The 10,808-nt window shown below is 60.1% G+C and overlaps 2 protein-coding genes across 3 annotated transcripts in view; one reads left to right on the plus strand and one right to left on the minus strand.

Moving 5' to 3' along the window:
• Nucleotides 1-3,693: 3,693 nt before the first annotated feature.
• Nucleotides 3,694-8,273, plus strand: LOC113944367 (gap junction gamma-1 protein-like). 2 transcript variants are annotated; one of them, XM_027637406.1, is made up of 3 exons: nt 3,694-3,778; nt 5,980-7,175; nt 7,278-8,273. In XM_027637406.1, the coding sequence occupies exons 2-3, from the start codon at nt 6,005-6,007 to the stop codon at nt 7,283-7,285; spliced, it is 1,179 nt and encodes a 392-aa protein (XP_027493207.1). In that variant the 5' UTR covers nt 3,694-3,778; nt 5,980-6,004; the 3' UTR covers nt 7,286-8,273. The 2 variants fall into 2 exon arrangements, with proteins under 2 accessions (XP_027493207.1, XP_027493208.1); XM_027637407.1 differs by lacking the exon at nt 3,694-3,778 and having other exon boundaries at nt 5,884-7,175.
• A 542-nt stretch (nt 8,274-8,815) lies between these two features.
• INHA (inhibin subunit alpha) overlaps nt 8,816-10,808 on the minus strand; it is a 2,789-nt gene continuing 796 nt past the window's right edge. The window contains exon 2 of the mRNA XM_027637408.1: nt 8,816-10,129. Coding sequence (XP_027493209.1) covers nt 9,396-10,129 — 734 coding nt within the window. The 3' untranslated portion in view covers nt 8,816-9,395. The remainder of the gene's footprint in view (nt 10,130-10,808) is intronic.

Here is a 10,808-nt window from a genome sequence, read left to right on the forward strand (position 1 = left end):
GGCCGGCTCCATCCCTTGGAGGTGCCAATGCTCCTTACTCAGCATAGAGAGCAGTATCCCAGGGCCATGTAAACCCCTTCCCTGTGGGCTGCCCTCCAGGTTGGCTGGCAGAGGAAGAGCAGCCAACATAGACTGGGCTTAAGTGCCACACATGGTGCTGGCAGAAGTCAGCACCCGGAAACTGGGAAGGAGACCCTAGCATGAGAGAGGTGAGCAGGGGCTGTGCCATGTACCCCCCACTGTGCTGCATAATCAAGTGTGGGAGTGAAAGGGAAGGGGACTTTATTTTGAAGCCATCCCAGCCTTCTCTCAGGCTGTGTTGGAGGGGACGGTCATTGCCCTTTATGCTCTTTCAACAGAGTGTGCCTCTGCCTGTTATCAGAAGATTATTAAGCTAGTTCTGGAGTTGTCCTGTATCAGGACAAACAGTCCCTAATAGAGCTGTCTGCTCCCTGTCCCAGTGCCAGACAAGTTGTTTAATCTGGGAAGAGGGTGTTTGCTGCTGAGGACATGTGCTGCCTACCTGCAGTGCCACCTGCTCATGGCCCTGCTTGGGGAGGGTGGAGCTGGCTCCCTTGCCCCGCTGCCAAGCACCAGCCAGGCATGGTCCATGTCGCCCCAAGCAAACACACCCAGGATACCCAACCCCACCATCTGTCTCACTGCCACCATCCCCGAAAGGAGAGACAGTCATAGCAGGGCCCAGCCCATTCTGTTCTATTGATCAGAGCAGAAACCAAGGCTGCTATCGAGATCCAGACTGGGCTGCACACTCCCTGCACCCTGTGTCTGGCAGCTGAGGCAGGGGCTGGCAGTGCAGTCACAGAGGGTGCCTCCATTGCAGCACTGTGGCTGAACAGTGAGGAAGAACTGCTTGTGCGAGCTCTTGCCACGTCCCTCCTGAGCTGTAGCGCTTGTCCCAGAAGTGGATGTTCTTCTTATCCCTGTGCTTATGCTCCCCCTCAGCCACTATCTCTATTACCAGCTCCCCTTGCTCTTGCTGGGCTGTGCAGCTGCCCTGTCATGGCTCTGCTACATAGACTCAGTAGTGTGAGGCTGATCCTCGTTTTTGTGGTTGGTGACAGTGCCCCTGTTTCCTCTGCAAAGCTGATCTTTGAGCCCACGATGGTGCTGGTCTGTACATCCTTCCTGCCCACGATGCTCTGTCAGCCTCAGCTGATGTGGAAAGGGATGCGGGTAGGCAACGCCCTTCATCCACTGTTCCTTTCCCGGATGATGTGGGTTTGCCCTCTGTCCCAGGCTGAAAGGGCGATGCCTCTGCGGGCATTTGGATGTCGCAAGCTGAAGAAAAGCGTAGAGCCCGGGAACACCCAGGGTACCATCACAGGGGAAGCTGGAGGGCTCTGATGCCAATGGCCAGATGCTGACAAGCACAGTAATGGCTGTCCATGGGATGGGCAACACCATCCCCCGGCCTTGGCCCCCCAAGGCAAGCTCTGTCCCACAGTCCAGGCATGGGCTGAGCTGTGCTGCACAAAAATGCTGCAGCACGGTGCCTGACCCTGCCCAACAAGTAGCTTCATTCTGGGTTCAACAGCTTCAGTTTGTAGTGCCTCAGGGGTCACACTCCTCACTTTAATGTGAGGCTGGTGAAATGGGGGCTTGTTCTTAACGCGGTGAGCATCAGAGTCAAAGGGTCACATAGATCCCTTACCTCTGGCAAACTCCTTGGCTATCTGGGAGTAAAGCCAGCTGGAGGTGAGACCTGGAAGCACTTGAAAACTAGTGGTGACTGTGAGAAAGAAAGCCCCAAGCCACTTTAATTGCCTGGCAAGAGCAGGAGGTTCAACATAGGCAGTGTGCTGCTTGACATCCCCAGCATGATGGGATGCTGCCCTCATTCTGGTAGCCCCCTGCCCTGCTCCCACCTCTCCATGCTGACCTGCAAAAAAAGGATTTTCTTTCTGGCCTTGAATGCTTCCCTATATCCTTCCAAAAGCTTGAGTCTCTGTGCTCAACTTAATGCCTCTCTGCATCCATGTCTTCCTGTTTCTCCTAACCTGTGATGGAAATTGTGACCAGAGTGTCTGTGCTAATTTTGAAGCATGCATTTATTCCCTGTACAGAAACGTTAATGCTGTAGTTGCATGCATAGGAACAGGATTCAATGGAAAGCGTTTCTTCATATCCAGGTCAAATCCCCTTTCTTCTGCAGCAGCTCTCCCTCCATAGGAGGGGACTGACACATTCATAAGCTGGAAAGAAGGAAAGATTGAGCAAGGGAGCTGAAAGCAGGGCTCTTTTGCCCAGCCTCTTGTAGACACACCCACACCTATGTCAGGGTGCAGCCCATTGCTCTTGGGGGTGCTTCAGTAGCCCTCCCATGTAAGAGCACCAAGTCTGTGCCTGGGCTCTGCGAGTGCTGTTACAATACCATGGTAGCATTGCTGACTTAGGGAAGCAGCAGGGCTGCTGCAGAGTAACAAAAAACCCACACTAGATGTGCCAGCCACACTTCCTACCCCTCTCCTTGCCCCAGCCTCAAGGTGTCAGTCCTCCCCCAGCCAGCCCCCAGTGCTGAACCCACCAGTGCCAGCTTGTGGAAACCCTTCTGCAGAAGGGACCACATGTTTCATTGAGGAGGAGCAGCATTTCATGAGTTCACACAACAGAGCTTTCCCCTGAGTGTTTGGGTTGTGCAAGGCTGCTTGGCATCCCTCCTCATCCCCACACCAGGGCACAAGGACAGGATGCTCTACCCAGGACATCACTGGTGTGTTTGGCCCACCAGCATGGAGACTCAGTACCAACAAAATCTTCACAGAGCCAATTTTAGCAGTACAGAAAGTGAGTGGCTGGGTTGCTTGAATGGAGGGACATCCCCACTGCTCCAGAGTGGTGACTCAAAGCCACTGCTGCCATTGTGCTGGCCTTGGGGGAACAGCGCTGTGTATAAGGGCATATCTGGAGGTACTGCATGGTCAGCCCCGTCTTGCTGCAGGGACCTGGTCTGGAACACAAGAAGCGGCACAGGCTTGAAAAGGTTTGAGGCACATTCCCACCACACAGACACATCTTCCTCTGCGTTCCCACCACGTCTGAGGCCACGCCATCGGATCTCTCCTTTCTTCCATACTTTCTCTCCACTCGAAGGGGAAGAATGCTACGAGGGGCAGGAGGTTATTGTGCAGCAGACTCTCACGGCCGGAGCGGAGGCTCCTTCCTCTCCCTCTGCAGCCGGGCTCACCCCTGAACACCCGGCGGGCTGAGCCGCACCCGCGGTTCTGAGCGTTCTCCTGCGGTGGGCAGGAAGCCTCCGCTTCGCTTCGCCTCCCGGGAGCGGCCTCCCGGGAGCCAATGGCTCCGCGGGGGCGCGGGGCCGAGGGCGGGAGCCGGACAGCCGGCGGCTGGATGGAGCTGGTGGGGCGGGAGCCGCCTCCGGGCGAGTTTCGGCCGGCGCCGGCCCCTGCCCACAGTCCTGCGCGGCCTCCCAAGCCGCGGGCGGGGGGGACCGAGGGCGGCACCGCCCGGGGGGCGCGGGACCGGCCGGAACGGGGCCAGAGCTCCGCGCCGCGTGGCGCGGCCGGCGGTGGGAGCGGGGCGGCCGGCGCGGAGCGGGGCACTGGCAACGGAGCGGGGCAGCCGGTGCGGGGCGGGGCGGGGGTACGGAGCGGGGCGGTCGGTACGCACCGGCGGGCGGGGGGGCGCGGGGCGGGGCGGCGCGGCCCCGGGCCCCTTTGTTCGGCGGGAGGCGGCGGCGCGCCGCCCCGCCGCTTTGTCCGCCGTTGCCGGCGGGAGCCGCTCGTCCCGGTGCGCCGTGAGTGGGGCTGGGGAGCGAGGGGCTGCGGGAGGGCGCGGGGCGGTGGGCAGGGGGAGGCAGGTGGGCAGGCGACGGTGCCCTGGGAGGCGAGAGGCACAGGCGTGGGATGGGGCGCGGACAAGGAGGATCGGGGGGCGGGGGGTCTCGGGCAGGTGGTGGGGGCAGCTGGGCATGAGGCCCCCGTTGGACTGGAGTCAGTGGGACTGGGGACCCCGGGAAGGCTGGGGTTGTGGGCTGGGTCCTCAGAGTGGCAGGGGTCAATGGGACAGGGGTCCCCGGGCGGGCAGGGGCTGGTGAGCCCCGAAGTGGCATGCCTGCTGCTATGCTCCTGGGCAGGGGAGACCGGGGGCCCTCGACAGTGCAGTCAGGGGTGGAGGTGGCTGGGGGCCCCAGGTGGGGGGACCGGGGTCAGTAGGGCTGAGGCATAGATGTAGGGCCGAGCCATCGTGTGTGGTGCTAGTCATGATTCCCAGCATGGCCAGGAGGCCCTGGGTGGCTGTGCCCCTTGGCAGAGCTGGAGTCTGGCCACCTGCCTCTGGTGGGGGAGAAGCTGAGAGCAGCTCTGTATTGCCCTGGTCATGCCCACTGCTACTGCCATTCCACGCTGCTGGCCATCTCTATGTCATTCTTCCATGGCCACCACTACAGTGCCAGCGTGTGCTTTTGCTTTCCATGTGCTTGATGCCTCCCAAGGCTGCCCTCCTGCCTGGTCCCCTCACCTTGTTCTCTGCCCCAGCCCCTCACCCTCATGCTAGGGCAGTGTGCTGCTGCAGACAAGGGCTCAAGGAGGCACAAAGCATCCTCCTTCCAGTGAGGAGGTGGGGCAGAGGGCCCTTGTGGTACGGGGCAGCAGTGAGATCTTGCAGGGCATTTGACCACAGGAGGATGGTGGCCCTGATGGGCTGGGTTTGGATCCCCAGTGCCAGCCTGTGCCACCTGCCACAGCTCAGCAGGCTCTGCTGAACACCAGGCCGTCAGCAAGAGCATGTCCCCAGCGTGGATGCTTGTGCTGGAGGAGCTCTTCTGTTTAGGTGGGGTTGGTCAGGAGGCAGGCTGAACTAAGCCTGAAAGATCTTCTTATTCTGGAAAATAGTGGCATGAGTGCAGTGGCAGCCGTCATCCTTAGGGACATACCATGGCTGGAGGTGATGGGATGGGGCTGGCAGGAGAAATTGGGGACGCATCCCCTCTGCTTGCCATAGGCAGCCCTGCCACTTGCTGCCCTTGCATCATCTCATGCACAAGCTGCTGAAACCAGGGGTGGCAGTGGGGTGTCTCCCTCCTCTTGTGTCTTCTCCTTTGGCTGGGAGCTGCAACGTGGTCCTTGCAATTTCCTCCCCGCTCTCTGGTGTCAGCTGCTTTGCCAGGGCTTTGTGCAATTCCTTGGCTGCCCCACGCTGCCCCTTGCTATCACTGTCCTGCCTCCTGTTCCATTCCCCCTGCCAGCCCTTGCCATCGGCCTTCAGGCTGCTCTGACCACTGACCACTGTGTGCTTTGGAGGCTGGGGGTCTTGCAGGAGAAAGGGCACAGTACAGAGATTTGGAGGGGCAGAGTGATGGTGCATCTCTGCTGGCCCTCAGGAGAGAGCTCTGTGGGGTGCAGAACACCTGGTTCCTGAGCACATGGTGGGGGGTGCTCCTCAGGGGATCCAGGGCTCAGGGCTGGCAGCTGCAGTGGGCCAATGGGGCTGCTGCATGCCCTCCAGGGGCCTGTGGACCCCCGTGGGAGGGTGTGGATGCTGTCACAGGGTGCAGCACTGGTTGAGGACCTGCCCAGGGCCAGATGGCAAATGGGGGAGAGGATGTGGTTCTGCGTCTGCCTGCCCCCTCACAGTCCCCAGCTGGTGCTGCCCTGTGCTGACGTGTTTGGCTGTGACTGTGCTGACTTTTCCCCTAGATGTGTCCCTGCAGGGAACCAGGATGTCCCAGCCTTTTCCCAAGTTCCGTCCACCCACCTGGCTGGCGACAGGGCGGGAGCAGGATGCAGATGGGAGCATAGGGAGGCATTGCGTGGTGGTAGACGAAGTTTTGGGGAGATGGCTGCCTGAGCAAGGCTGTTTGTGGATCTGTGGGTAAGGGAAGGAATGTTGGTGGGAAAGGGAGCAGGAGGGAGCTGGGGTGGGATCTGGTGGACTGGCGAGTCTTGTGAGGTGCATGCAGATTCTCTCAGTACCTGTTTGCCTGCCCCTTCCCCACAGGGTTTGAGTCAACTGCCTAGCCAGGATGAGCTGGAGTTTCCTGACACGGCTCCTGGAGGAGATCAACAACCACTCAACCTTTGTAGGCAAGATCTGGCTGACTGTCCTCATTGTCTTCCGCATCGTGCTGACAGCCGTGGGGGGTGAATCCATCTACTACGACGAGCAGAGCAAGTTTGTCTGCAACACACAGCAGCCGGGCTGTGAGAACGTCTGCTACGACGCTTTTGCCCCCCTCTCCCACGTCCGCTTCTGGATCTTCCAGATCATCATGGTGGCCATGCCATCAGTGCTCTACCTGGGCTTTGCCATGCACCGCATCGCTCGCATGCCTGAGTCCTCACGGCGCCGGACACCAGCAGCCCGGCGGGCTCGCATGCCGGTGGTGCGCCGGGGAGCCGGGCGGGACTACGAGGAGGCAGAAGATGATAACGAAGAAGACCCCATGATCTTTGAGGAGATCGAGGTGGAGAAGGAGAAGAGTCCAGAGGGCGGAGAGAAGCATGATGGCCGGCGCCGCATCAAGCAGGATGGGCTGATGCGTGCCTATGTCCTGCACTTGCTGTGCCGCTCACTGCTAGAAATGGTTTTCCTCTTTGGGCAGTACCTGCTGTACCGCTTTGAGGTGAGCCCCTCCTACGTCTGCAGCCGCAGCCCCTGCCCGCACACCGTCGACTGCTTCGTCTCCCGCCCCACCGAGAAGACCATCTTCCTCCTCATCATGTATGCTGTCAGTGGGCTCTGCCTCTTCCTCAACCTCTGTGAGCTCTTGCACCTTGGTGTGGGGCGCATCCGTGATGCCCTGAGCCAGTCTGGTGGCCCCTCGCTCCCAACTGGCAACAGTCCTGCACCTCAGTACCCCAAGAAAACCCCCAGTGCACCCCCCACCTACCACTCGCTGAAGAAGGAGCTGCCACAAGCCCCACTGACCAACGGCAAGCTGGACTACCAGGAGAGCCTGGCCCAGGGGCGCTTCTCTCTGGCTGGGGCTCCCCCAGCACATGAGCTGGACCGGCTGCGTGAGCATCTGCGCCTGGCCCAGGAGCACCTGGAGGTGGCCTTCCACCTCCAGCCCCCTCCCAGGCCCCCCAGCCCTGCCCGCAGCAGCAGTCCTGAGGCCAACGGCATTGCTGCCGAGCAGAACCGCCTCAACCTCGCCCACGAGAAGGGGACCACTGCCTGCGACAGGACCACGGGTGAGCTGGGGAGAGGGAATGGAGGGCTGCTTCTAGGCTCCCCCAGAGAGGGGATGCCATCCCACCTGGGGCCGGGACTAACCTGCTTCTTACTCCCCACAGGGCTGTAAGTGCCACCAGGGATGACGGCGGTGACTGCTGGAGCGGCTGCCGCCGCCACCATGGGACAGGCGTCCTGCCAGGAGTGCAGGGTGGAGGATGCCATGTGCCTGCCCAGCAGGGCAGTCTGGGCAAGCCCTGTCCTGGTGGGCAGCAGAGGGGATGGGGGCCATGGGATTCATTCCTACTTAATTTTCAAAAAGGGAATATCTTATTTTTGTACATTTTTATAAACTCATCAGCGTGTGCACCCTGGCATTTTTATACTCCATCCTGATATCCCTTCTGGACCTGTGCTCCCCCATCGCCCATTTCATCCTTTTTTCCTCCTCCCACACCCATTTTCTGCAGCATGTTCTCCTCACACCTCCCTGTGCCCCCTGTGCTAGCTGCCACCCGCTGCAGCACAGTCCAGTGCTGTGCATGTGTGGGTGATGCTGGTGATTTTGGTACTGCCCCCAAGGTGTGGGACTTTAGGGGAGCAGGCTGGGGGTCTTCTGACTGGCTGGGCTGAGCTGTGGGACAGAGAGCTGGGCTGGCATTACACTTGAAGTGGAGGGGATGGAAGGGGTCCTGGCGGCACTGCTGCTGGAAAGGGCCAGTATGGCCATGCTGCACAGCATCCTGGCACGGGGCTGTGAGCTGTGGGCTGGCCTGCTCAGAAATGTCTGTGCAGAGGTCAGGGGCTGTCCTTCCTGCTGTCTCCGCCCTATCCTGGCAGGTCGCCCTTGGACCAAAACTCATCTCCTCCCACTCTGCCTGCGGGGCTGGGACCCCCCACACAGAGCCAGACCCTGGCCCCACAGTGTGGGGACACAGTGCCCCGAGCTGGGCTCGGCCAGGAGCCAGTGGAGCATTTCTCATCATCTCAGCCTGGGTCACACGGGGACTTTTGTAGCGTTGTTTTTTACTCGGAAATGATTGTCACTCTGTTTTTCTTCCTTTTTTTTTTTTTTTTAATATCTATATTAGTAAAGGCTGAAGACGTTTTGTACTGAACTGCTGCATCTGGTCCTTTGGGAGGAAGGGGTGGGAAGGGAATCCTGCGTGGCTGGGCTGGGACCTCCCTGCTGCCCAGGGTGACTCAGTCGTTCCTGCTGTGCGGAGGCTGTGACGGGGCAGCTTTCATCATCGGCCTGGTGGAGAAGAATTGCTCTGGCTGCATTCCTATTTGACCCTATCCCTGTTGAGGGGCCGGGTGAGGGGCTTTCCCGTTCCTCCCCATCCTCCCACCATCCCCATGCCTCCCCATCCCTCTGTTGCTCCTGTTCCTCCACAACTTGTTGCCTGGAGCAGAAGGGATGTAACTCTGCCCTGTGCTCCCGTGCCCAGGGCAGTATCAAACCCAGCCATGCCATGCCAGTTTTGGCCAGCAGACCCCAGTCCCCTCTCTGGTACCCCAGGTCAGAGTTGGATGCCTATAAAGTAGTTGCCCATCCCCTCACTTCTCCATCTAGAAGCCCCCCAGGAAGGTTGCATCCCACTGCACAACTGCATGCCACCTCCGTGGCTGCTTCTGATGGAAACTGACATTTCCACACTGCTTTAGTAAAGGGAGCAGGTTTATTTCACTCGTCCCTTTAAGCTTTCCAACAAGCTGTGCTGCCGAGAGAGGGCTCACTTGCGGTGCCATGCATGCCGCCAGCCCTACCAGTGTGAGGTCCTGTCGTGGGCTTGCCCAGGCACAATCTGATCCTGTTGCAGCTGCCTAGCCCTGCCTGGAGCGCAGGGAGGCTGTTGAATTCTGCAGCAGAAGCGGGACCCCAGTCTTCGGGGAAGGGCAGAATTGAGGGAGGGGAGCAGGTGCAGAGAGATGGGGGCTAATCTGGTTGCAGACAGCAGGCTGGCTTTGGCAGGGCAATGGTGCCTTTGCCAGAGGCTGTGCCTATCCCTGCCCTGCCCTGCCCCAACTTGCTCTGGGCAGGGCCTGGCCCTAGGGCAGGTCTGGCAGCGTGATGGTACCTGGGGCAGCCCAAAACTCTGGCTTGTGCAGGGGAGGGTGGCACAGCCCAAAATGCTCCTCCAGGTCCCTTTGGTCCCTGCAGTGTGAGGCGAAGGTCCCACTGGGAAAGCAACTACTTCTCAGTGGGATCACAGTCTGGAGCTGGGCTGTGGGATGCTCTAGACACAGGTACAGTCCTGGGCCAGGATGTTGGGCACTGTCTCGTACTTGAAGGAGTACCCGCCATCGGAGGTGGTGCGGACACGCAGGGAGCGCATGGTGCCTGGTAGGGCAGCGCAGCAGAGCTGCACGCCCAGACGGTGGCTCAGCCCATGGCCCGTGGCGCAGCTCCCATGGCAGTAGTGGAAAACAAAGCTGCTGGGATGCACGATCCACTTGTCCCAACCCAGTTCCTCGAAGGAGATGTTGAGGGAAGCCCGGCGGCAGTTGGTGTGGGCAGCCAAGTCCTCGGATGGGCGCTGCAGCAGGCTCAGTGCAGCTGGGGACCAGGGCAGGGTGGAGCGACGAGCCCTCTCACTGCCCTTGGCCCGGGTGGTGGCCACTAAGAAGGGCATCTTGTCCCCCTCGGCCAGGCAGGGGCAGCCAGGGCAGCGCACCAGGAGCACAAAGAGTGGCTGCGAGAGCTGGGGCAGCAGCACGGGGGCCAAGTGAAACACTGTCCAGTGCTCGGGTGTCTGCTCTGCCATGGCTGTCACCGGCACCCGGCCCTGTGGTGACAGGGCCAGCACGTCAGGGGCTGAGTGGTTCAGGGTGGCCGAAGGACCGGTGTAAAACCAGAGCTGGGCAGAAGTCACCATGCGGCTCAGGGTGTGTGCTGAGGGCTGGAAGAGATAGGTGAAAATCCCTTCTTCTTCCAGCAACTTGTCCGGCTGTGTGGGCTCACAGGGCACATCTGTGGTGTGGAAAAGATGATCAGGGTGTGTGCCCAAAACTGGGGAGAGTCCCCCAGTGCCAGGCAGCAGGGGAAATGTTGCAGAGGGTCCCTGGGGTGCTGGCAGGGCACTTGGCTGCCAGCATAGGCTGTGGCAGGGTGCAGGGGAGCTGCTGTCTAGAGCTACACAGCAGCTTCTGTGCTGTGTCCCACAGCTAAGCCCTGCTTATGCCCTGGGCTGGTCCATTAGTGTTGCTCCAGGATCCTGCCCCACCTCCTAGTGTCTTGCCCCATAGCTGGTCATCCTGCTGCCTTCCCCCAGCATCCACATCCTATCCCATCCCCCAGCATTCTGCCCCATCTCCCACTGTTGTGCTTTATAGCTGGTCATCCTGCCCTGTCCCACAGCATCCTGCTCTGTCCCTTTGTATTCCATCCCATTTTCTAGTATCCTGCTCTATTCCCTAACATCCCACCCTATTCCACCCTGCCTGCTCTTCAGCCCTACCCATGTCTCTGCATCCTGCCTGGCCAGATGTTCCTCAGCCTGTTAGCACTCTCTTGTGCTGCCCACACCTCTCCCTGTCTGTACTGGGCTGCTCTGCCTGTCCCTGCCTGCCATACCTTTCCCCCTCCTGACTCTCCACCAAATCTTGCCCATACCTTTCCCCCTCCTGACTCTCCACCAAATCTTGCCCAT

Source organism: Corapipo altera, unplaced genomic scaffold, assembly GCF_003945725.1.
Source record: "Corapipo altera isolate COAL_440 unplaced genomic scaffold, ASM394572v1 45, whole genome shotgun sequence".
Classification (NCBI taxonomy): Eukaryota; Metazoa; Chordata; class Aves; order Passeriformes; family Pipridae; genus Corapipo; species Corapipo altera.

What these genes read in the sequence shown, in the direction of transcription:
- LOC113944367 (XM_027637406.1), top strand. Translation starts at nt 6,005, where the DNA reads ATGAGCTGGAGTTTCCTGACACGGCTCCTGGAGGAGATCAACAACCAC.